At 33.9% G+C, this 24,825-nt stretch overlaps 2 protein-coding genes across 6 annotated transcripts; one reads left to right on the top strand and one right to left on the bottom strand.

Moving 5' to 3' along the window:
- Nucleotides 1-9,227: 9,227 nt before the first annotated feature.
- Nucleotides 9,228-13,421, top strand: LOC147391268 (uncharacterized). 5 transcript variants are annotated; one of them, XR_015182995.1, is made up of 6 exons: nt 9,228-10,169; nt 10,262-10,333; nt 10,426-10,510; nt 10,786-10,910; nt 12,092-12,186; nt 13,144-13,404. XR_015182995.1 is itself a non-coding variant. In XM_086459310.1 (3 exons), the coding sequence occupies exons 1-3, from the start codon at nt 9,396-9,398 to the stop codon at nt 10,429-10,431; spliced, it is 852 nt and encodes a 283-aa protein (XP_086315436.1). In that variant the 5' UTR covers nt 9,228-9,395; the 3' UTR covers nt 10,432-10,704. The 5 variants fall into 5 exon arrangements, 1 of the variants encoding a protein (XP_086315436.1); XR_015182994.1 differs by having other exon boundaries at nt 13,136-13,404; XR_015182993.1 differs by having other exon boundaries at nt 12,092-13,421.
- Nucleotides 13,422-20,740: 7,319 nt separating this feature from the next.
- On the bottom strand, nt 20,741-24,508 carry LOC147391267 (cytochrome P450 CYP73A100-like). Its single transcript, XM_086417412.1, has 2 exons — nt 23,628-24,508; nt 20,741-21,604 (listed from the first exon to the last, which is right to left on the bottom strand). The coding sequence occupies exons 1-2, from the start codon at nt 24,488-24,490 to the stop codon at nt 20,869-20,871; spliced, it is 1,599 nt and encodes a 532-aa protein (XP_086273538.1). The 5' UTR covers nt 24,491-24,508; the 3' UTR covers nt 20,741-20,868.
- Between the last annotated feature and the right edge of the window lie 317 nt (nt 24,509-24,825).

The raw sequence follows: 24,825 nt of genomic DNA, 5'->3' as shown, positions 1-24,825 counted from the left end.
GGGGAACAGATCGTTGCCTTTACAGAAAAAGACTTGGAGGGAGTAATGAGGCCTCATTACAACGCACTCGTGTTAACCCTCCAGGTGGGTACCGTTATTCTCAAGAAGGAACTAGTCGACATCGACAGTTTTGTCGACATTCTATATGCTTCGACTTTTCTGAAGATGGGCCTTAGTAGGAACATGCTCATCCCAGCAGGAGCGTCATTGATTAGGTTTGATAGAAGGACAAACCAACCTTAGGGGAAGATAGTTTTGCCTGTGCAGGTAGGTTGATAACCTTGATGATCAGGTTTATGGTTGTCGAGGCAAGTTCCCCATACAATGCCATCCTGGGTAGATGGTGGACGCACGAGATGAGAGCCATTCCCTTTACGTACTATCAGGTTCTGTGGTTCCCTATACCACAAGGGATGTGGGACGTATGAGGTGATCATGTAGCAGCCCAAGTATGCACGCTAGGCAGAGAAGAGCCCCCTAAAACTAAGGACAAGTAATAACAATTATAGTGGGGGGAGAGTGAGCTTGAATAACTCCCATGCCTAGAAAGTGTCCAGATAGTGGATGTGGGAGAAGGTAGACAGATACGTATCAGCACAGAGTTGGCATCAGAAGAGTTGAAGGAACTGACAGATTGCTTAAGGAAGGATTGGGACGTCTTTGCTTGGTCTATAAAAGAGATGCCAGGGATTAGTCTGTAGACACCCCATTTTTGTACTCGCCTGATTAATCAACTCGTCAACCCGATCGCAACGGTTCCCAATGATGGATGTTTATTCCAATACTTTATTTTGTTACCAAATATGTTTCAGAAATCCGAATGAGGTATCTCGAACTGAGAAAACTTAGAAACCACGCTACGCTAGGAAAATACGACCCCAGGAACATAGAAATCATCATCTTGCAGACCAAAACGAAGCTTTACGATAAAAATCACTAAAAATGACCAAATTACCAAAATACCCATAACATCAAAACAACCCTAGAGCCTACATTACGCTTAGGAAAACCCATTCAAACACATAAAACAACAAATCGAAACCAAATAAATTATTTCGCTAATTTTCACAGAATTTGACAAAATTACGAAAATACCCCTCATAAAATTCACGATCATTTCACACAAAAAATTTCATAAATGACAAAAACCAATATTCCCATTGAATTCCTTATGAAAAACTGATTCCAAAACATCCTGGACCATTGAAAAACGATTTAAAACGTAAAAAATCCTCTCCAAGGGCAGGTAATTTTACAACTTTAATAATTAAAATTTTCAAAATTAATAAATAAATCATTAAATAACGTAAATTGAAACATTAAAGTCAATCAAGTAAGACTAAAGTCAAGATATTAAAAGCTAACCAAGAAAGACTAAAGTCAAGATATTAAAAGCCAACCAAGAAAGACTAAAGTCAAAATATTAAAGTCAATCTCATAAGACTAAAGTCAAAATCCTATATCAAAACCCTAATCTAAACTAATCAAGTCAATCTCATGAGACTAAAGTCAAAATCCTAATCTAAACTAATCAAGTCAATCTCATAAGACTAAAAGTCAAAACCCTAAATTAAAATCCTAAAGATTAAGTCCATCTCATGAGACCAAAGTCTAAACCCTAATTGAAATCCTAAAAGAAACCCTAATCAAACCCTAATTCTCCTAAAAAACTTTATAAATAGGAGCCTCCACACCCTATGTTCGTATCAAAGAAAAAATCCTAAAAAAAGTAGGTGAAGAAGCCTCCACAACCTCCCCAAAATCTTAATTTTGGAGCCCCAACTCCTTACCTAACACCCCTACTTCGATTTTAGCCTAAAAAATACCTAGAAACCTTTTAAAAACACCCCAAAAATCCATAATAAATTCAACGCATCCAGATCCAAGAAGGAGATACCTTGCCTCGGAGATCAGAAATCAGATCCGGAGATAGAACAAAGCAAGGAGTACGGTACAAGGAGCAGTTTCACCAGATCTGAGGGAATATAACCTTTGCGTATCGAAGGTAATATTTTTCTATTTTTATATCTAGGTTTTGGTCATTAGCAATGTAGTCTTACTTGGGATAAGTAGAGACCGACATTGGCCGGGCGGGGTTGGTGCCTAACACCTTCCAACCCCGTAACATGATCTCCGGATTCAGATTTTCTGTAGTAGATTAGTTTTTTTTATCCATTTTAGAGTCAGTTTGGTTCCTAGACCATAATAACTAGGTGGCGACTCCCAAACCTTAAGAGTCAAAAGCGGATCCGCGTACCCCGTGGATCGAGGGCGCTTTCATAGTCCAGAGGTGATCTGCCACCACTTGAACATGGAATCAGCTTTCAAACCAGTAAAACAAAAGCCAAAGAAACTATCACCTTGATTTAGAGAACCAATCAACGATGAGGTGAATAGGGTTCATCAGGGAGGTGTAATTCCCTGACTAGATAACAAATATCGTGGCAGTATCAAAGAAGAATGGGAATGTTAGAGTTTGTATTGACTTTACAAACTTGAACAAGGCCTTTCTAAAGGATAGTTTTCCCAGGCCAAGGATAGATGTAACGTTAGGCCACGAGAGGTTGTCCTTCATGGATGGCTATTCTGACTATAATCAGATACAGTTCAATCCAGTAGATCAAGATAAGACAATTTCCATTGTTTAAACTCCTTTGAAGGAAAAGGATCCCTTGAAACTTTCCTAACCAGCCTGCGCCTCTTATGCGGCTGTAGGTCAAGGACATGGTTGAGCTCCTTGGGGGTGGCAAAACTTTGCTCTGCCTGGGCCTAAATTTCCTTAGGGAGTTCAGTAGGGATAGTAACGGCTACAATAGTAGCATCAGTAATAATTGTAGCATAAACAAAAATAGAGGTAGAAATAAGGGCAACCAGCCCCTAGGCACTTTAGCCAGCTGGTCTGCTTCTCTAATGAAGGTGGAGCCTCGAAAGGCCAGGCTCATCTTTTTATTGGCTGGGTCTGTGGGAGGAGCAGTCATGATGGCAGGGGAACAGGAGAACAAGAATTTCAAGAGGTCGATGTTTATGAAGTCAGAAGACCCTGGCAGAATTACAGATAAAGGAGGGCTAGAAAAAGAAATCGATAATGAATCAAGATATTCCAGGTGTTGTTCAGCTTGGGCAAAGGAAGCCTGACTAAATAAAGCTCTTTGTCATTGAGGAGACCGAAGGGGGGCAAAGGTAAGGGCAAGGGGGAATGGATCAAGATCTTCCATGGTCCACTTGATCCAATCAGAGGAAACTCATCATGTAGGTGGCTGCAGCAAAACAAGAGGAGATGTTCCACCACCACCCCCTTCCTTAGCAGCTCTAGTTTGGAGGTCTACTGCCACAAGCCTCCGATCTTTGGATGCTTTACCTGTTTTTTCCTAGCCTCAACAGCAGAAGGGCAAAGGAATCTACGAAAAAAAGAAGGTAAAAATTAGAAATAAATTGGGAAACAGATGGAACAGTAGAATGAAACACATCCAAAAACCTAAAAATCAATTTTACACTATAAGGTCTGAGAAACTCTAAATCCCTCATGAGGAACGCCAAGGATGATCTCCCAGTTCTCGGAGATAAACAGGAGGTCCTTGTACCACCCTTTGTTAGAATTTAGGAGAGAGGGGACCAGAACCACTGATGCATTCTTGGAGGACAACGAGTAGTACCCCAGGCATTGGGAGATGGCTTTTAGATTATATCTGGAGAAGAAGTTATTGGGGGTTATGCCCATCTTCTCTACAATCTCCACTAGACGATAGAAGTTCTCAAACATTTGGCTTAGGGCCTGATTTATCTTACTCAGCACCTCTCTAAGAAAGGGAGAGAGGAAAATTGAGGCCAGCCTTAATTTGACCGATGTAGACCAAAATCTCTCCCTGATGATACTCGTCAGGGTTGTGAGGGTCTTCGTTGACCTGAAGAGACATAAATGCAAGGATATAGAGTTTCCGTCGAAGTTGGGTTGCGTTAGCAATTATAAGAAAAGTAAATGTGTAGAAAAGAGAAGGCAAGTAAAGAAGATTACCTCGGTCTGAGAGAGGTAACAGTTGCAGCAAAGTAGAAAATAGAAAAGGAGAAAGATAGAAAACTTTTTGTAGAAAACAAAGAGATGAAATCTTAGAGTTTTAACACAATAAGAAAGGAAATAAATGCTAAGTCTCCTATTTATAAGAATAGATAATGGAGTACGTACACCTGAGAGGACAACTTGAGTCCAGCTTAAGCGTCGTAGATTGGGGGTAGTGCAGAAGATAGTAGGGCACGTTGACGGACGCAGATGAAGAGTGATCCATCTCAACTATCAGAAGTGATTTGAAAAGATGTTACATTGAATGCATCTATTCGGGAAGAGCAGAAGTAATTATGGAGAATCAAGGCACCCAATGAGAAAATAGATACGTGTCTCGAGGAGACGAAAATACTTCACGTCTCCTTGAGAGGGGGTAATTATAGAGGGAAATAATTGCACAATTATCCAAATCGTACGCTTGTCCAAGCTGATTAAGTGGCACCGAGCGCAAGTCAGCAAACAGGCAGTACCCTTTAAGTAGGCTAGGTCAAAATAGCGATATCTCAAATGTGGCTAAAAGGGTAGTACAACATTAAGTGAAATCTAGTCTGCCAAACGGAGTAGACCTAGTCATAGAATCACCATAAGCCTGATATGTGCACATCAATCCTAGAGATCTCGAAGAAGATCTCTATAATATAGTACGATCAATCTAGAAAATCCTCGTTTGGTAAGTGAATCCACAGAGTCATGGAATATCCTAGGATTACCGCCCGAAAAGGGGGAAACCTTGATTCGCAGTCAGGAGCTATAAATAGCACAGTAAGCACTGCTGAGGGGATCTTTTTAGGAGAATCGGAGGTCTAACCAGGACATTGAGACTATTCCTCTGCTTCTCTAACTTGAGCGTCGAAATGATTTTGGTAGGTACCATACCGTTGCGAGGAGGGAGGTGATCGAAGCGACTTCGGATCAGTGAGGTAGAGTCCATCAAAGTCGTCTACCGAATTTTGACCACACACTTATCTTACTAGCATTGCAAGTTTTATACTTCACACATCAATTATTTTCCAAGCCATTGATGAATCCTTGAGCTTGATTAGCTAAATCTTAGGTCTTCTTCCAATAATACTGCAAATCTCAAGCTCAACACTCAACCAATCTCTCTTCCTTGGTTTGGTAAAATATAACCAAGTGAAAGTAGGGTTCCAATACCAAATATGTGGTATTACCACACACGAACTTATCGATGACCAAGATACACCTTCCCCTTAGACCAAAACTTCTATCAAAGGAACCCACATTTTTAATTTTCGCAAGCTTCAACATTTTAGCTTCCCCACTTGCAAGAAGACCATGTTCAGACTCTTACATCAACTCCTTGAACGCAATACATCATTAAGCCTACATGTCTATATAAATCTTTTAAAGCTCGTAGAGACCCATGGTCGCATGTTAATATTAGCTCTTTAATTAAGGTCTCTTCTTCCACTATGGTTGCATAAATGTTTAGGGTCTGTTCTTTACAGAAGTCAACTTCAGCTCTAGAAGCTGGCTTTTGGAAGAAGTAGTAGTCTAGAACCTGAAAAATCACATCTAGCAGAAGCTTGTTCGTTATGGAAATACATAAGTCAGAAATTGATATTCGTTTGACAATTTTTTATTGTTGGATTCTGATAAAATGATCAAAATACCCTTAATGTTAATAATGCACCTAGAATGCACAAAAAATGAGTAGAATATATATATGGAAATGTTCAACACCCTAAGCTTTACCCTACACTTTAACAAACGTGATTTGTCCTACATGGGTTAGAAATTTTGAAATGGGCTGATTTTTGGTGAGGATGATCTCTATGATTAGAAGATGATCCTCACCAAAAATCAGCCCATTCCAAAATTTTTAGCCCCATGTTTACAAGTTGAAAAATCGTGGACTGTCCCTTTTTTGTAAACCATTTTTGATAGGGTTAAAAGTTTTGGAATGAGCTGATTTTTGGTGAGGATGATCTCCTCACCATAGAGATCATCCTCACCAAAAATCAGCCCATTCCAAAACTTTTAACCCATGTAAGACAAAACACATTTGTTAAAGTATAGGGTAAAACTTAGGGTGGGGAACGGGACCCATATATATATATATATAATAAATTTCTTTATAATTCTATCGAACAATATCTCCTCTTAAAAATGAACATATGAAATTTTCCTGATAAAAACAATACATGCATAATACACAATCCAACATCCACATAAAGATAAATGGTGTTTTGGTAATAAAGTAGTGATGATGAATTACTTTTGGTGTTGGTAGTAAAGATGAAGGGTATTTTGGTAGTAATCCCTTTTTGGAAGATGTATGGTATTTTGATAATCCTCTTTTATTTTTTAAGGTTAGGTTTGTTTAAAAATTTGATTAAAGATGAAGGATATTTTGGTAAATATGAAGTGAATTTTGGAAGATGAAGGGTATTTTAATAATTCTCTTTTGTTTTTTAAAGTTAAGTTTGGTTGAAAATTTGATTAAAGATGAAGGATATTTTGGTAATTGATAACGATGAAGGGTATTTTGTTAATCCCTTTTGATTTTTAATGTTAAGTTTGGTTGAAAATTTTGATTAAAGATGAAGGGTATTTTGATAAAGATGAAGGGTATTTTAATAATTTCATTTAATTTTTTTAAGGTTAAGTTTGATTGGAAATTTGATTAAAGATGAAATGTATTTTGGTAATTATACTTGAGTCGCTTTTTTACATTTTTGGCTTTTTGTCAAAGTTATTTGAAGAAACTCCTCTTGGACGATTTCTTTTAGGAGCTACTTTTAGACTTTGATTGAAATTCTCGGGAGTCAAAAAAGTCCAAATGAACATCATTAATCTAATTTTTTTTTTTTTTTTTTACTTAAAAGCAAAAAAAACAAAAAACAAAAAATATTGGCTCCTGAAGCTCAAATGAACAGGGCCTTAAAATCTTGTCTCGAGACAATGTTTCAATCAAGAGAAAAATCGATATTATTTTGACTCAAATCATTCATGTTTTGGGAAAAATGTTTTCCATCATTCTCAGCCAATACCAATATATAAAGGCCGGCATATTGATATTTTGAACCATCACACAAAGCCTTTTATTTATTTACAGATATAAAATGCTTATTGACAAGAGAAAATACCACATAAAGGAGTAGGTGGCATTTGATGGAGAGACAATAATGACATAAGAATCTGTTTCCACGTCTTAAAATACCTTGTATTCAAGCTAGAATACTTGGGTGAATCTAAACCATTCCCTATAAGTTGTCTAAACTACTCCCTAAACGTTGGTGCAACATAAAATGCTGGATTGACGAGTTACTAAAACATTGGCAGTCTGTCTCATTTGAAGTGATGTGACTCAGACAAGTCAACTCAGTATGATACCATGAGATAGCCGTTTAATGAGGGTAATTTGGTAAAACCAATATTTAATGGGTGTACAAGATTAGATTCATTGAAAGTCAACATCACCACTTTTTTTTAAAAAAAATTAATGAAAAAAGTTTTATTTTATTCAAAAATTTTGATTTAATAATTTAAGTAGTAAACTGTACTTTAGGGAAAAAAAATAAAATATAAAATTTTCACCCTTAAGTATTGAAAAGGGGTGTTAGACTTTGAATCGAGGATAAACTTACTTTTGCATTTTACAATAGGTATATTGAAGAGTCATGAATTTTTAAGGCCCCCTTTGACACACGAACGTGGCATGGGTTAGAATCATAGATTTTCTCTAGATACACTATTATACATTCTCATAAATATGTGTGGTTATGTAATCCGAGAAAAAAAATCTATGATTTTAGCATATGCTAAGTCAAGGATGTATAAGGGCATGCATCATAGGGGAGCATCCAAAAATCATTATTTTATATTAAATTACCCAAAAGCATGGTTATACATAGGGTTGACAATGGGTTGGGTCAGGTAGAGGTGTCAATGGATAGTTAAAAATTCAAATCCGATTTGAATTCAAATTTGAAAAATTGAATATTATCCAAAAAATTTAGATATCGGATATTAGATTTGGATAGTTGTATATATTCAAATCCTTATCAGATACAAATTCATATATTAACATTTCGAATCTGATAATATCCAATTCGAAATAATATATTTATTTGATTTATTTTATATATATAAATAATGTAATATAGATTATTTGATTTGATTTGATTTATTTATTATATAAGTAGTATAATATATAATAGGTATTTTTCAATAATGAAAAATCAGTTGGATAGGAAAATTTGTATATGTGTATTTTTTTATATACAAATTATTCGAATTCTAATAAGATATTATTCGATATCTAATAGAATAATCGGATTCGAATTAGGACAGTGTTTTAGAACATCCGTTAGATTCGAATTTGAATTTGGATTCAAATATTGATGTATCCCAATTGAGAAGCATCTGTTGATAGCCATAGGGTCAGGGTCAGATGAAGCTAGTTCCATATCCTTATCTAACTCTAAATCCAGTTATCTGTATTCGATTTTTTACCTACTTATGCTAAGGATATCCATATCCGACTTGTACCCAAATTTCAAGCGGATATTTAGTTGGATGTATATACTTCATTGTAAAAATGATGGAAAATCATAATTTTGGATTATGTACTCATACCCAAATAACTTGGGTATGCAGATATTATCCAACCCATTGCTAGCCCTACTTATACAATCAATAGTTGATCAAAATTGATAAGAGGTGTATTTTGATAAGGATAATTATAAAAGCACCCCACGAATTAATAAGGACAACTCACATCATAGTCGAATCATTTTATCTTATATGGGTCAAAAGTTTCAGAATGGGTTGAGTTTTGGTGAAGATGATCTCTATGATGAGGAGATCATCCTCACAAGAGATCAGTCCATTTTGAAACTTCTAATCCCATTAAAATTGGTTACAAAAAAATGAATGATTTATAGTTCTTAAACTTATTTTGATGGGATTAGAAGCTTCGGAATAAATTGATTTTTGATGATAAAGATCATCCTCATAAAAAATTAGTTCATTTCAAAATTTTTAATCTATGTAAGACAACAATTCCAAGTATGGTTTGGGCTGTCCTTATTAATTCTTGAGGTGCTTTTATAATTACCTTTTTGGTAATTAAGCAAACACCTGTAAAATTACCAAATTACCCATGCAAGTTGCTAAGAAGCCTGGAGACTACCTAGTACATACTGGAGACCTTTTTCTCCGAGCGAGAGCGAAGTAGAGTTAACAGAGCAAATATAAGTTTCTCCCTCTCACTCTCTCTCAAGCTCACGCGTTAAGGTTAGATCGATCGAGATTAGAGAGAGCTCGTTCTCACCAAACCCTAGCGATCTTCCTGAAGAAACCCTAGCAATTGATGGTGATTCAGCCAATATCGAAATCCGAAAAATTACAGAGAAAATCATCCATGGAGACTGCGCCAGTGAAATCTCAGCCATTGCATAATTTCTCGTTACCGTACTTGAAATGGGGCAAAAACCAGATGAACAACCATCGATGGAGAAAACACGCTGATTCCTGCCGAGAATCTCCTTCGCTAGATCATCGTTCTTCAGCTTCTGATGCTGAATCGGACAGTGTTTCTCAGAAAGAACAAGAATGTAAGAATCAGAAAGATCGGCTGGGATCAGGATGTCGTAGTAGCAGGAATCGTTCTTCTTCTGCTACTTTGATAGCGAAACCAGAAAAGGATCGGACAGAATCGGAAACAGTAATCGAAGAAGTTAGATCAAATCTCTTAATTCGTTTCCGTACGGGAGGAAAAGATGAATCGGAATCAAAGAAAAAACGGATTTCTGTTGTTGTAAAAGCTGAAAGGGACGAAGTAGAGGAATCTGCGCAGAAGCCATGGAATCTGAGACCGAGGAGAGCTGTTATTAAGGCTCGAGATGAGTTTCAAGTTGTAGGAGCTTCGAAGAATGGAGAGTTGCAAGAGAAACTAGAGAATCAGCCGAAATCGCTTCGATTGAGAGGTTTTGCTGAAGCTCAGAATGTGGAGAAGAAGGAGAAGCAGAAGTTCTCCATATCGCTCTCTCGGGAGGAGGTTGAAGAGGATTTCTTTGCGTTGACCGGATCGAAACCGCCGCGGAGGCCGAATAAGAGAGCCAAAAACATACAGAGACAAGTAGATGTAAGAATTTCCGATTTTCTTCCTCTTTTTTGTGATACCTTTCTAGGTTTTTACTTTTTGATGTTTAATCCAGTTTTTGTGATTATTTTCAGAATGTTCTCCCTGGTTCGTGGTTGGCTGGAATTACAGCAGATTCTTACACTATTCCTGATGTTCATCCTAAGGTAATTCCTGTTTGTTTTCGTTGATTTTGTGAATTTTAATTTTAATTTTTTATCCACAAACCTAAAGCATGATTTGATTGTTCTTCTTGCAGAGGTAGTAATGATCAGACCTGGGTTTCGAAGGAATCTGAAAGTTTATAAAGGCTAACTATGTCCACTTTGAGACGTCGATTGGAGGTATTATACACTTCGAATCTGTAGAGAGGAAAGAAAGTTAAAGGAAAGTATTTAATTTTAGTTGTTTTTTGTTTAGTTGGTAATCTTTGAGATGATGAGCGGAGATGTTGCGATGTTTGTTCAGTTTGAAAGTAGCTTTGGATGTAAATATGAACAGATGAATGAATAGAAAAAATATTTTTCTTTGATTTTCACCATGCGGTAACTGATAATGTTTTTTTTTTTTTGAAAAATTATAATTTTTTTTCTTAATTATTGATTGTAATGTTTGACAGGCATCCCTACTTTGTTTGGGGGCAGAATTGAGAGTGTATTGTTTTTGGACTCTTATTTAAATCAAATAAAACTATGGGGTGACTGCATCTTCCTTGCTCTGCTGCAAGAATACTTGCATCACAAGGTTTGAAGTATATTATATATATGTTAACTACATGTCTTGCTTTCTTTCTTTTCTTTCTTTTATATCTAATCTTATTTTCTCGATGAATGGCATGTTATTTTCATCTATTTGATCTCATTGGTGGCTGTTATGTTCATTAGAATCATGTGACGCTACTATAAAAAAATCATGCGAAGTTTGGACCCTGTTTAGTTTGAGAATCTGATCTATCCCCAGGGTTTAGTATTTCATAGTTTTATATTGTCCATTATATTTTCAGGATCTGTTAGTGCACAAGGGTAAGATTTATTATTCTCTATCAATTAGTTTACACACCCCTTTCTAATAACCAGAATAAATAACTAAGCTTTTATGATATGAACCCAACCAATACACCTAAAATACCTAACTGTTAGTGGTGTGGTGACCTACTATGTGATGGTGGCTTTCACTCTAGGTAGCCCTTTTTTCTTAGGCCACCCTTATGCGAGACCCTGATACCCAATTTGTTGCTCCTTCCACCCAGGTACTTTATGGGCCCCTAGGTTCACAAGTCTTTCCTTTCAAGATTTGAACCTTTAGACGTCATGTTGGCTCTAATACCAAAAGATATGAACCCAACTGATAACTAAAAATACTCAGCCTGTTAATGGTGTGGAAAGTGAAGCCTATATCTCTTGGGGGGCGTAATTAATGTTGTACCTACTACAAATGATTCGGAAAGTTTCTAAATCATTTGAAAAGCATTGTCCTCCATGAATCCTTTTATAATCTTGTCTATTGATCAGTTGTATTTCTCCTGATTTTGTTAAATGAGTGATGTAGCGCATTGTATCAAACTACACTTGGAAGCTTTTACTAATCATCAAGAGTGACCACCTATCATGGCTTTCCTCTTTGCCTGTACTACCTACGATGGAAGAATAATATAAGGTAGTTTTGTTATTCCACCAAAGAATCAGATTCTGAATCTTAAAGGACATCTCGCTCAACATTATGTCATATATATCAGACAATTTTCTAATTCCCCCTACCCTGGTTTTACTTCTAAAATCATGATCAGATTTTATGGTAGTTCCGAATTTAATGAATCACTATTGGCAACCACCCCAACATCCTTAAATTTCTGTTACCAATCAAAGTTGAATGGAATCTGCAAACTATTGGGGAGTCCATACAGAATGATTTGATGTTTTTTACAGGGAAAAGATGGAGCGATATCATTAGTAGAAAATTCTCACAATCCTATTGAGTGCAGAAGACATTCAAGACCATAAAGCTCATGTTTCTGCACATGGTATCTTTTTCTATGATCTGATTTTGTCTAGTTCATCATTTTCTATTTGGTGACACGTTGCTTGTGTATCACTCAATAAATTGATCAGTAGCACATTCTCCTTGCGGATATGTATGTACTACTTTCTGAATATGTACTTGCGGGTAGCCACAAAATTCTCCTAATTTTTCCAAAAAATAGGATAAATTTGGTGCGTAAGGCTTTCTCCAAATTAGTCAGTGAATAGTTGAATCAGAAAAAAAAATGTTTTTTTCCCTGATTGAATGAGCCCTAACCTCTGGTACTGCATCCCTCAAAACTCTAATTCTCTAAAGCACCTATTTTATTGCTTAAGGACATTTTTATAATCCCCATTTTATTGCTTACTTAAGAACATTTTTGTAATCCCCAATTTGGTTCCCCATTTTTTAGGAAAAATTTTCAAATAATTACCGCAGTTTCAAAAATATCGGAAGTGTTACATGTGTTGATAGAACTACTACATACTGTTGACAAATCGTTCACAAAGCGTCGACATGTCATAATTTTGTCAATACTTGTAACACTTTTGAAATAAATAAAAATACTTGTAATTATTTATGAAATTTCCATTTTATTTACCGAGCCAAATTAAATGGAACTGGCCCCTCATTCAACATTTGTTACCATGGTTACAGATATGATCCCTGTTTATAGTTGAATGGAGGAATAGGATTGAGTGGATTAAATCAGGGTTTGAGGAAAGGGAAAGATGAATTTTAAAAATATTTGAATTATTAATCATAAATGTAATCTGAATATTTCGGATTTAATGTTTTTATCTCCTTATGAAGAATGATTACTTTGAATATTATTAATTACAACAAATAGAAATTTAATATAACAAGGAAAACAACTTTACATTGCTACATATTTTAGCAAAAAAGCATGTCTGCCATATTCTCTTACTTTTCTTGTAATCTTTCTGGAGATCCATAGTGCGGTGACTTGAAGAAGATGCACTCTGCCTCCTTGTTAATCATGTCTTCTCAGACTTCTTTGCCCTGTAGATTTGATTGAGATTGGACTACATGCCAATGGTCTCTCAAACATCAAAGGGTGTCTAAGGTAACTTCCTACATTCATCAGCAACATGGATGCTACATACTTGTTTCTGTGGTGGTATTCTCTTCTTGTTTTTCTTTCCCTTTTTATCCCATTTTTATTATTGATTAAAGGATTTGTTGGATAAAACGATGAGAGAATTAATAATAATAATAATAATAATAATAATAATAATAAAATTCAAATTAAAAGTGAATAGAATGTGACACGATATTTATGTTGTTTGGCGAGATAGCCTATTATGTTCATAGGTGGCGATGAGGGGATCTTCTCACTATTTATGTGAAAATTAGGTTACAATCTCTTTATCTCACTTTCTCTCAGACACTAAAATTCACTCCAAACTCTAGAATTCTTATTGATTGTTAAAAGAAAAAAGAGAATTGCTCCTACTAAAGGGCAAGTCGCGAAATTGAAGAAAAGAAAGTCACCAAACATCACCTCTATACAAATACAATCCCTAAGCCAAATCAACATGGGAGTAGGAGTATCCTCTCTTTGGTGTAGTCCCATCCCCCGCCTCTTAATGTTCTAAAAACCAGTCTAAACCACTGGTCCTACCGGATTTTGTAATGGTAGTTAATGAATTATCGGTTTTTGTGAGCATTGTCTTTTATGATTATAAGTTTGGTATTTATTACAGGTAGGAAGGAAATACATGCATACTTTTAAGGTTTTTTTATTTTTATTTTAATAATAAAACTTAAATCAGGTTTTGACCAATTTGATAAACATACCCACAAGGAAGCACAAACAACAGGAATTTACATTTATAAAGTATTAAATCCTATCTGATGGTGAATCAATAACCATTTTTCTACAAAATTTAAGAGAAGCAGATTTGAATATGATGGGTGTAGTCAAACTTAGATGGCAAACTTTCCATGGAAATTCAAAACGCATCTTTTGTTCGAAACTTTGACCAACAAGATATTTTTTGGCTATTTCTTTTTATGTCTGTTAACTCTCTGTGATTGTGACCTGGCCGGCCCTTCTGTAATCAATAAATGTCTATAAATACAAATTTTTTCCTTCGTTTGACTGGCGTTTACTGAGTCGAAAAAATAAAAAATATAAAAAATTCTCCCACGTAGCCTTGTGACAGGTTCTTCGATTGCTTCTTTATCGTGTTTCAAAAGCTGACTTTTAAGGAAAGTAATTGTATTGCCAACTGTTTGAACAAACTATCAATAGTAAGTGTTTTGTGTATGTGCATACCTTTGTAAAATTCATTTAGGAATTTGATAAAAAGTTTATTGAATATTTTATCAAATATTTTGTATGCCACATCTTTCAAGATCTTGTTTCATAATGACAATTAATGACAAATCCAATTAATAGCAGTAAATATCAAAAAGATAAATAATTATATAAAAAAATAATAATAATAACATAATATCCACAACACAAGATTTTATATGATTTATCCAAAAGTTATGTTCATGAAGGTATGAGTGTTGAAGTCCGATTTCATTAAAAGAAAATTGGACAATTTGATACAATGAGCTACCTCTATCACTTAGCTTAATCTTTTTCTTCTAGATCTAAACTTCTCAACCTCTTATATTTAGGTTTTCTTTCTTTCTTTATATTTTTCTCTAAAAAAGACTTAGGACTTGTTTGGATTGACTTCTCTAAGGCCTTATTTGTTAAACTGAAAAAAAATAAGTGTTGAAACTTATAAGCGTTGAATTTAAGTGATGAAAATATTGTTTGTTAAGATGTCAAAATCATGTTGAATTCATTAAAATTAAGTGCTGAATTTGCAGAATCATTTTTGTTACATATTGTTGAAAATTGGTAAATTGTCTATTTTACCCTTACAATTATAATATGCATTGTTTGCATGTTTTAAATGTCTATTTCTTATCAAACACAATAAATATATTATTTCTTATAAAATTAAAATGCAATATTTTTAAATAAAAAAATAATACTAAAATTTTCAATTTCTAAATAATAATTTGTATTTCTAAAATCCTACAAATTTCAAATTAAAAACAAGAATGTCATACAAGTTACCAAAATTTGAAATCAACACATCCATCAAAATTTTAAGATCAACATTGTCATATAATCCATTAAAATTGAAAAGCAACATTGTCATACTCAACAAAATAACATCATTTCATATATTTGCACTACTAAGATGATTTGTAATTTAATTCCGTAAAGTAATCATGAATGCTTGTTCAGATTGTCCAAACATTTCTTTCACGTCGAAATGAGTATATTTACCATTAGTTATTTTGAGAAGAACATTTTCATCATCGTATTGATAAAAAAAGTCATCAGTTATCGAAATTTTACAAAGAAAATTGTGAATTACCATGCATGCAATCACTATATTTCTCTGAGTAGGAAAAAAGTATGGTGTGATCATTTTTAAAATTGGGAATCGCACCTTTAAAATTCTGAAAGCCTTCTCAATCACATTTATTAGTCTGGCATGTGCATAGTTGAATATTTCCTCCTTACATTTAGGACGTCTTTGACAAAAATTAGATGACCAATAACACATTGCAATATAGTATTGATACCATAAATCATCGTGTGTGCATGTAAGCAACATTAATCAAATAATATTTATCTACATCAAAATGAATACATCGTTAAATTAGAAATATATTTAGATATTATATTTATTACTAATAAAATTATATGAAATACTAATAATACCAGATGAAGGTATTGGAAATCTATTTGCAGGATTACGAATAGTCTCTATTAAGACCCTTGAATTATGTACCACTCATTCTCATCTAACTTACATGTATGTAAATATCATATCAAAATTACAAATAGTCATTACATTTTGATAGTATTCAAACCTTTCCCTTCCACTGTAAGGAATTTTTCTATCCGATAAAATGCAAGCATAGATGAGTGTTTCATCAAGAGCACCAAAAACACCCTTGTTAATTAATTAAAGAAATACATTATTACTGATTAAGAATTTAAACATAAATATAAATTATCTTGGTAGAAAGTTTAGTCCCTTAAATATTTGTCTAAGATGTCGATGAGTTCGAATTTCTTCCATTAGTTGATCGAAAGATGGTAATAGGTTCATTTCTTTAGAAAAGTACAACATAGCTACTAGAACCTTATGAAAATACTTATGGATTGTTTGTAATGAATGTTGAAATCAATTTTTTATTAGTCGATATCGACAATTATGACGTATTGTCGTAAGAAACATTACAATTATTTTCGGTATTTTCACATGTCTACTATCCACAAGCCATTCTCGTTCTTAAAATAAACGACAAAGGTTAACGAATGACTCATTTTCCATTTTTAACAACTCATAACAATTTAATGAAGGACCCTTTAAGAATTCATTCACAAATTGTGTACTCGTAAGTGTTGATAAATTGATTGTATCTAGAGTAATAGATTGTTGTCTAATATGTTCCAATATAAACTTTAATATTAATATTATTAGAAGCCTCTGTTATTGTGGTGTCATAGTCATTGTTGCATAAATAATTTATATACATATAAAAAGTAATACGATAATCAAACATTTCATAATCAAATATTTATTCAAAATAAGAGTGTTGCAATATACAAATCTAAAGAAATTCATTCAAAATAAGAGTTCCAACATTGAAATCTAAAGAAATCCAATCAAAATAAGTATTCCAACATGTCATAAACACGAAACAAACAAAATATTCCATCAAAGACAAATTTTTTTACAAAACTACCACTAAGATATCACATCTGAAAGCCTATGATAAGTAAATAATATTAAGCCAAGACAACCGTAATGTTGGATCTACCAATTCCATCTAAATTGTCTTATACTCATTTTTCATAGCAAATGCATTAAGCATTATATTGTAGAGGTGTCTTCATTTCCCCACCATCGTCATTTCATTTAAACATTTCATACAGTCTTGTATCGATGGTCCATTGTCTGTATCTATCACAAGAATATCGATAAGTGTTTGAATATTATTTTGAAGATCATCTTGATCATTCTTTTTACGATGCTTTTTGATACTGAATTATTCACATTTTCTGAAGGAGTTGATACATTGGGAATACTCTGTCCTAAAGATTCATCATCCAAATGTTGTGATTCAAACTCATCAAAATTTTGTGAATCTTTTCCAACTTGAGATGATACATCCATGAGCAACCCTTCTCTATGTGGATCCCATCCAATATCTCCCGTAGCCATTGTATATTCAAATAATGTACATAATTCACGGGCAAACTTCAATGACTTATGATGAAATTTTTTTACTTTTAGGTATTTCTGAGACACATTAGAATCATATTAAAAGTGAGTCCACTTATAATATTCTCAAGATTTATATATATATATATAGTAAAAATATAGGTTTAGACATACCTTCAAGTAGTCATCCTATCGTTCATCAGTCCAATGAATGGTATTTGTTTCTACATTGTATTCATGACCCGTGCAAGTTGTAAGTCACATTCAAATTCCATATTGATTCTTTTGATAATCTCATTGATTTTTTAATTGCCTTTGTTTAAAAGTAGTTAAAAATTTGTTATTCATTTCAACTATAATTCTATTCCATGACTGAGATTTTAGAGTCCCCCTCGATCTTCCTTTACGGTTAACTTCTTCAATACATAGATTAATAAAAAAAATTTAATCCTCTCATCAAACCAACACGTTCGGTTTCTTTTATTAGAATTCATATCTAGATGCAGTAGAAAAATAAAAATAATCAAATTTAAATAACTATAAAAATAATCCGTATCGATGTCAATTATTTTCAAACATGGAAAATAGTGCAAACTACCATTTATGGAACCGTTGGAAAAATATAGGCACATCAAGAGTAATTAGTAATAACTAATAAACAATTTGTAAGACTAGAGTAAAGGATAGGAAAATGAATATCATTGACATCTAGAATCTTCAAATAAGTAAATTGTAATAAGATTTCATATTGAAAATTCCATTGCTGGATGCGTTTCAAATCAGATATCCACTCTTAATAAATGGAAACAAGATAAATTAGCTTACTAGTTACATAATATTTATACCATTTTAATGTCTACAAACTTATCTAAAAACATTATTTCCATGTTACGTACTTAGGATAAAATAAGAAATTCAAATAAAATGTCCCTCAACTTGGGAAATAAATTATATTGGTCAATGTGCTTGACACTTTGTACCCATGTTGAACACCTAAAATCCATGTCTCTGTTACATTAGTTTGGAGTAACTTTTTACTACTCTGATATTGATCAAAACACAGAGGGTTATTTCTAAATTACCATCTATATATATATTCTTTTTAATGGAGGTGCAAAAGTAAAAGTTGGGATGACACCAGAAGTTTTCAAAAAGGGGGTGGGGGATGCCACTAAATGATGTACCCCACGGTTGATTATGACAATTTGATAATAATATTTCACATTGGTTTATAGCATCATGATAATTATGGTTGCAACTTTAGTAGTGTATTTTTTTCTCTATCTAGCAAATATGATCTGAAGGGTGCAATGCACAAAGTAAATGTGGACAATGATCAATTGCGGATAAAAGATCACAATCAATTAATCAAGGTAGCCAAAAATATGTCTTTACTCTCACTTCGGTCATAAAAGCAATAACAACACACAGAGTGTAGATCACTAACTTGTTGATCCGCGGCATTATTGTTGAAGCCCGCCTAGATAAGTTTTTGCCAAACAAAAGTAGACAATTCAATGGGCTACCAGTGTGTGACTCCCAATTTCTTTTCCACGGAAGAATTTGAAAATTCTAGAATATCAGAGGCATCATGAGAGAACAGTATCTTGCATGAACATCAAGGGAGCTCTAACACTAGAGTTGGAGTATTAAGTGAAAAAAATGGCTCTCTCCTAATTATTTCATTTATTCAAAAAAATAAGTCATGTACATTTTGTGGAAAATTATACATAGAGATAATAAGACCTAGAATTGAAGATCAGATATAGAGACAACAAGAACTATAATTAGTTGAGATACAAAAACAAAACTATTACTATGAAATCTTTTGAAAAGATTAGATTACCAGAATTATCAAAATCAAACTGAATAAAATAAATTATACTGTTCTTTTGGAGAAAAAAGACTTTAAATCTAGATGAAGTCACTCCCAATTTAAATTTGGAAAATGTTTGATCAACTTTCCAAGTGACTGCTGTTTTGAAAAAAACTTAATAACTTGTTGACTTATCATTAATGCAATTGGAAGAGACACAAAATCAGGTCGAGACTTTGATGGTTTGATTCTATGAAAAGGTTTGGAACCAGTTCCTTTTAGTTTTCCTTTAAGGGTACATGAAGGTTCAAGACTAGGTTTTTGGAAGGACTGTGCAAGGGAACATATACCATTCACATGGGTATAAGTTAAAAACAAACAAAATAATAAATTTTTTCTAAAACATGGGGTCAATAGATTTTGGTGAAGCTAAAGGAGAATTTATTAAGAAGGTAAAGAATAGGATTAGAGAATCCAATGTACAAACATGAGAATTTGTTATTCAAGACATTTCTTTATGCAAAAACATATTTGTTTGTGTATGTCTGCCCAGGTATATTTAAATTACTACATTGTAATTCAAAGGGTTAATGAATGCAAATGACAACCAATCACTGTCTCAATGGTAAAATGTTTCATTGAGTTTATATGATTTACTCAAGTTGGAAGCATAAAGACAAACCTGATGATCTGTTGAGATCTGGCGAGAGAGAGCGAGATCTGGTGAGTGAGAGACGAGAGAGATGATGGAGACGACGGAGATGATAGAGATCTGGCGAGAGAGATACGAGAGAGATGCGAGAGTTTCAGTCGGTGCTCAGTTGAGAAAGAGATGAGAGAGATGATAGAGTTTTAGCTGGGGTTTGTTTCAGTCGAGAGAGGGATGAGAGAGTTTTCAGATTTTTGTAGTTTGGGATGAAATAGAAAATGAGGATAGACGCGGTAACTAAATATATTTGTGAAGGGTATATTTGTCCACGAAAAAAAAATGGTGTTGAGTGCAAATAGCAATAAGCATTCAATATCTTTTTTGTGTTAAAAATTTCAATCAAATTTTCAGCATTTTGTGATGAATTTTTTTTATAAATAAACGTGCAAATTTTAAGAAAGTGCTGAAAATAAATTTTTTCAACAATAAGCGCTGAAAATTAGCGCAAACAAGCACCAGCTAAATTAACAACAAACCTAAAAAGTGAGAAAGTTTTGAATTCAGTTGAAGTTGATGATTCAAATTCCCTAAAAGTAGTTTAAACTTTAAAAGTAAAAGATCTCATTTATTAAAATCATTTGCTTAGTGAAATTAAATGTTTTCTATCTTCATTTATTTCTCCAAACCCGAAAAAATTAAATCGTTAATAGAAAGTTTGAGACCGATTGGGTCAACATGATTATCGGTCTCAACATGATTTGACAAGAATCTATCTCTTATAGTAATACACTCCCCACTTGGAGACCTCCCAAAATAATTAGTATGCTTAGACAAATTTTTTATCATTGCATCCATCAATAAAGAGTATAATTTGGCATCAAAGATATTCTAACATAGAGAAATCATAACAGACTGAAATTTTATTATAATTTTGGCATCAGATCATGCCTTAACGGGCTCGAAAATGACTGTCGAATGGTTTGCAATGTGCAAGCTGAATTGCCCACCTTTCTCACTCACGTCGACCTTTTCCTTCCCTTGTGGAGCCTTTAATTCAAAATTCTTGACCAATTTCCCAAGCACCAATCCTAGGATTGGCAATGCAAGTATAATGCCAGGGCAACTACGCCTTCCAACCCCAAAGGGTAGAAACCTAAAATCAACCTTACCACCCGCGACAGCATCAACGCTCCCTTCCTCTTCTAGGAACCGCTCTGGTCTGAACTCTTTCGGGTTCTTCCACCATGCCGGGTTGTTTGCAAGCCACCATGCATTGACCACCACCTTTGACCCCTCGGGGATGGTGTAACCACCAAGCTTGGCTTCTTCAAGGTTCATGTGTGGGACTAATAAGGGTATGGGGGTGTGCAACCTTAATGTTTCTTTGACTGTGGCTTGTAAGTAGGGTAATTTGTTTAGATTTGACTCGGTCAAGGGATTTCCCTGAAGGATGGTCGAGATTTCTTCTCGGATTTTGTGTTGGACGGTTGGATGATTGACCAGCTCAGCTATGGCCCACTCCATAGACCACAAGGTTGTCTCAATTGCAGCAACATTGATGTTCTCCACAATGTATAATACGTTTTCTTCACTAATCTCTCCCTTCCTTTGAGCTTCTATTATGTGATCAATAGCACAACTTGGCTTATGCTCATCTCCATTGGCTTCCATTATTTTCCTGTAAAACATAAAAATGGCAATGGAAAAAATAAAGATGACCATATTTGTAAAACTCTTCAAGTCGATTTGAAATACAGTTGAGTTGCTTAGACCATAATGGATTTCAAGATGATTAGTGCTCAATACTTGAAAAAATGCACCCAATCAGATTAGAAACTCAACCAGTTATCAGAGACCATACATAATATTGTTTTGGAGAATGAAAATAAATATTTGCCATTATTTTAAAAAAATTAATTAAAACTATTATTTAGGGATTGATAAATTTAATGATTTTTTTTGAAGTCATAGACATTTGAGTCAAGTTGAATTTTCTAATCTTAAAATTTCGGCAAATATTCGAGTGTAATAAGATGCATTGTAATAAGGTGGATTGCGATGCACCAAAACATTATGAGGATTATAATTATGTTAGGGATTTGATTAGACTACATAAGTTTTATTTCTTTATTTTGATTTCTATTTAAATCCTAATTGAGCTCATTGTAACCATCTAATAAAGGAAATCTTATCTAATCTAAACTTCGGTTGCAACTTGAGTGGGTTGGATGCAATCTGCGCCCAACCCTAACTTGACCAACACCAACCCACACCATTGCCCAACCTGACCTCGGATATGAAATGCTCAACCTGAACTCTACCCAACTCCAATTTGGTCGGGTTGTTTGGGTTAATAAACTCCTCATTAATATTAGGTAATTTAGTACCCGTAAGGGTTTATATAAAGATAAGTGGTATGTAAAAGAATTTAAAATTTAAATTATTTTTCCTAAACATTTGTTTCTAAAGTTTATATACATAAAATAATAAGCAAACTTAAAGAGAAGAAAAATAATAAGATTAACTAAAATAATCATTTTTATTAATAATCTCAATTTTCAAGACAAAAAAAGATTTAAAGTTGTAATATAATCATTGCAGGACAATATAGAACTACATTTCAAACAAAGCATTAATAATAAAGATTGATTATTTATCTAATGAAAATAATCACACATTAGTTTTGATATATAGATAAACAAAAACATACATATTGGAATACAAATTATGAGGGTGAAAGAAGCCAAGATAAGAAATATTTTTAAATTAGGATCATATTAAGTTCGAGTTGACTAATACCTATGGCCACGCCCAATCCGATTTGAGTTGGACATTTTTTTTTGTTTCTTGAACTCAGGGCGGAACCCAAGTTAGCTATGCCCAGACATGACCCAAGGTAAGGTTCAACCCAGTGGGTTCGGGTTTTGCCCACCCAAGTTGCATCCCTAATCAAAACCAATCTTAATCTTTATGAGAAAATATTTTGATGCATCACAATACACCTAATTATAATGCATCTTATTATAGTTTAACAGTGAGGATTATTAAGATAATTTTTAATTTTTAATGATTGATTAAAGTATTGGGTCGGATTTTTATGGATCCTAAATATTTGAGATATCTCTGGTTTTTCAAATATGCAAGAAACTAATCGAAATAACCAAAATAATCTTTAGTCAAAATATTATCCCAGAAGCCAAGACCCACCAATCTACCCAAAGAAAAAGAAAAAGAAAAAGAAAAAGAGAAAGAGAAATAAAAACTATCCCAAAAATGCATCTATTTCAACCCGTGATTTATTTTGAAATCTCCCTTGATGTAAAAGGTATATTTATTTTCTTCTCAATATTTTGATGTGTTTAATCCTTACTTGAAATCAAAACAATGTAAGGAGCCACCTAGTTGAAGATGATGGATTTTTAGGAGAAAAAAAAGAGTTTTGGGTAAAAGGTTAAAAATATCAAGGGTATCCCGGCCAATTTATTTAATCTCTCAAAATTAACCATTGTCAAAAGTTTGTCTTGGGTTTGAAAATCTCAAATATGCAACAAAATATGGAGTGATATATCAAAATCATCCTAATATCAAAGACAGGCATAGAAGGGCATCTTATGGAATAAATTGGTAAAATTCAAATCAATATCCTTTTTATTTAATAAATATTATAGAAAAAAAATACTATATAAAATTTAAAATTTTACCTCCGCTTTTCAACGTAGTAGTTATTGAAAAATGCGAGCCTCCGAGACTGCAAATCTCTGCATTTATTTAGATACCCCCTCAAGAATGGCCTTAAGATAGGAATAAAATCACCATAATTGTACTCGAAACTTTGCGCCAATCGGCTCCTCTCGGCATTAAATTTGGTCGCCTGTTGGAACAACGGATCCTCCGGTGACTCGAACTTAGTATCAAACATCATCCTATACATGATGTTGTACAACATTAATTGCAGTCGTTTCCTGATCACCAATCCTTCTACTCTCACTTTTCTCTCCTCCTTGTACAAATCCTTGACAACTAGCTCCATTTCTTCCTCCCACATATTGCTATATGTATGTACCACTTTATTAGTGAAGAATGGTAAGGTCATTATACGCCTCATTTTTCGCCAATGATCGCCATAGATTGTGAAGACCATGTCTTGCCCATTGCCTGTAAAAATGTCGAACACCACATTTCGAGGTCGGGACCCAAATTCGACACCTTGGTTATGTAGAACTTCGGTGGCAAGTTGCGGGTCCGAGACTACTACAAGGTTCTTAGAACCTAATTTAAGTAGGAAAATTCGACCATATTTTTGTGATAAGGAGGCTAGAAATCGATGATTAAGATCATTTCCGACTTGGAGCCAATTCCCGAATATTGGGATGGATAGAGGTCTCGGAGGGAGGTTAGATTGTTGATAATTCGATTCAAAGAATATGATGATGAATGGAATAATAATTGAGACTAGAGTTAAGGGGAAGGGGATTTCTATGTAAAAGAATAGTAACTTTGTGAGAGATATAAATATAACTGCGAAAAAGGTACACAATATCGATTTCGTGACAATATTAGCCATCGAATTGAAAGAGAGAGAGAGAGATGGTTAAAGAGTTGAGGAGAGAAATGGGCTTATATATAAGAGCCATAAATGAGTCAAGAAGGACTTTTTAGTGGTTTTAAGGACTTAGAGAGAGAGAGAGAGAGAGAGAGAGAGAGGGGTAGGTGGTTGAAGAGTTAGGAGAGAAAATCTAAGATGTTTTTCGTGGTTTTAAGGATTTTGAACCCATGGGCTCTCTTAAAACAATGGGTGAATTAAGAGCTGTTTTTAAGTCAAATATGGTTGTTGGGTTGGGTTGTTGCTCTCTCTCTCTCTCTCTCATCTAGGTAAACATGGTAATCAAACCACCAAAA

This window comes from Akebia trifoliata, chromosome 11 (assembly GCF_017979445.1).
Source record: "Akebia trifoliata isolate Shusen 1 chromosome 11, ASM1797944v1, whole genome shotgun sequence".
NCBI lineage: Eukaryota > Viridiplantae > Streptophyta > Magnoliopsida > Ranunculales > Lardizabalaceae > Akebia > Akebia trifoliata.
This window is presented reverse-complemented; position numbering and strand designations above follow the sequence as displayed.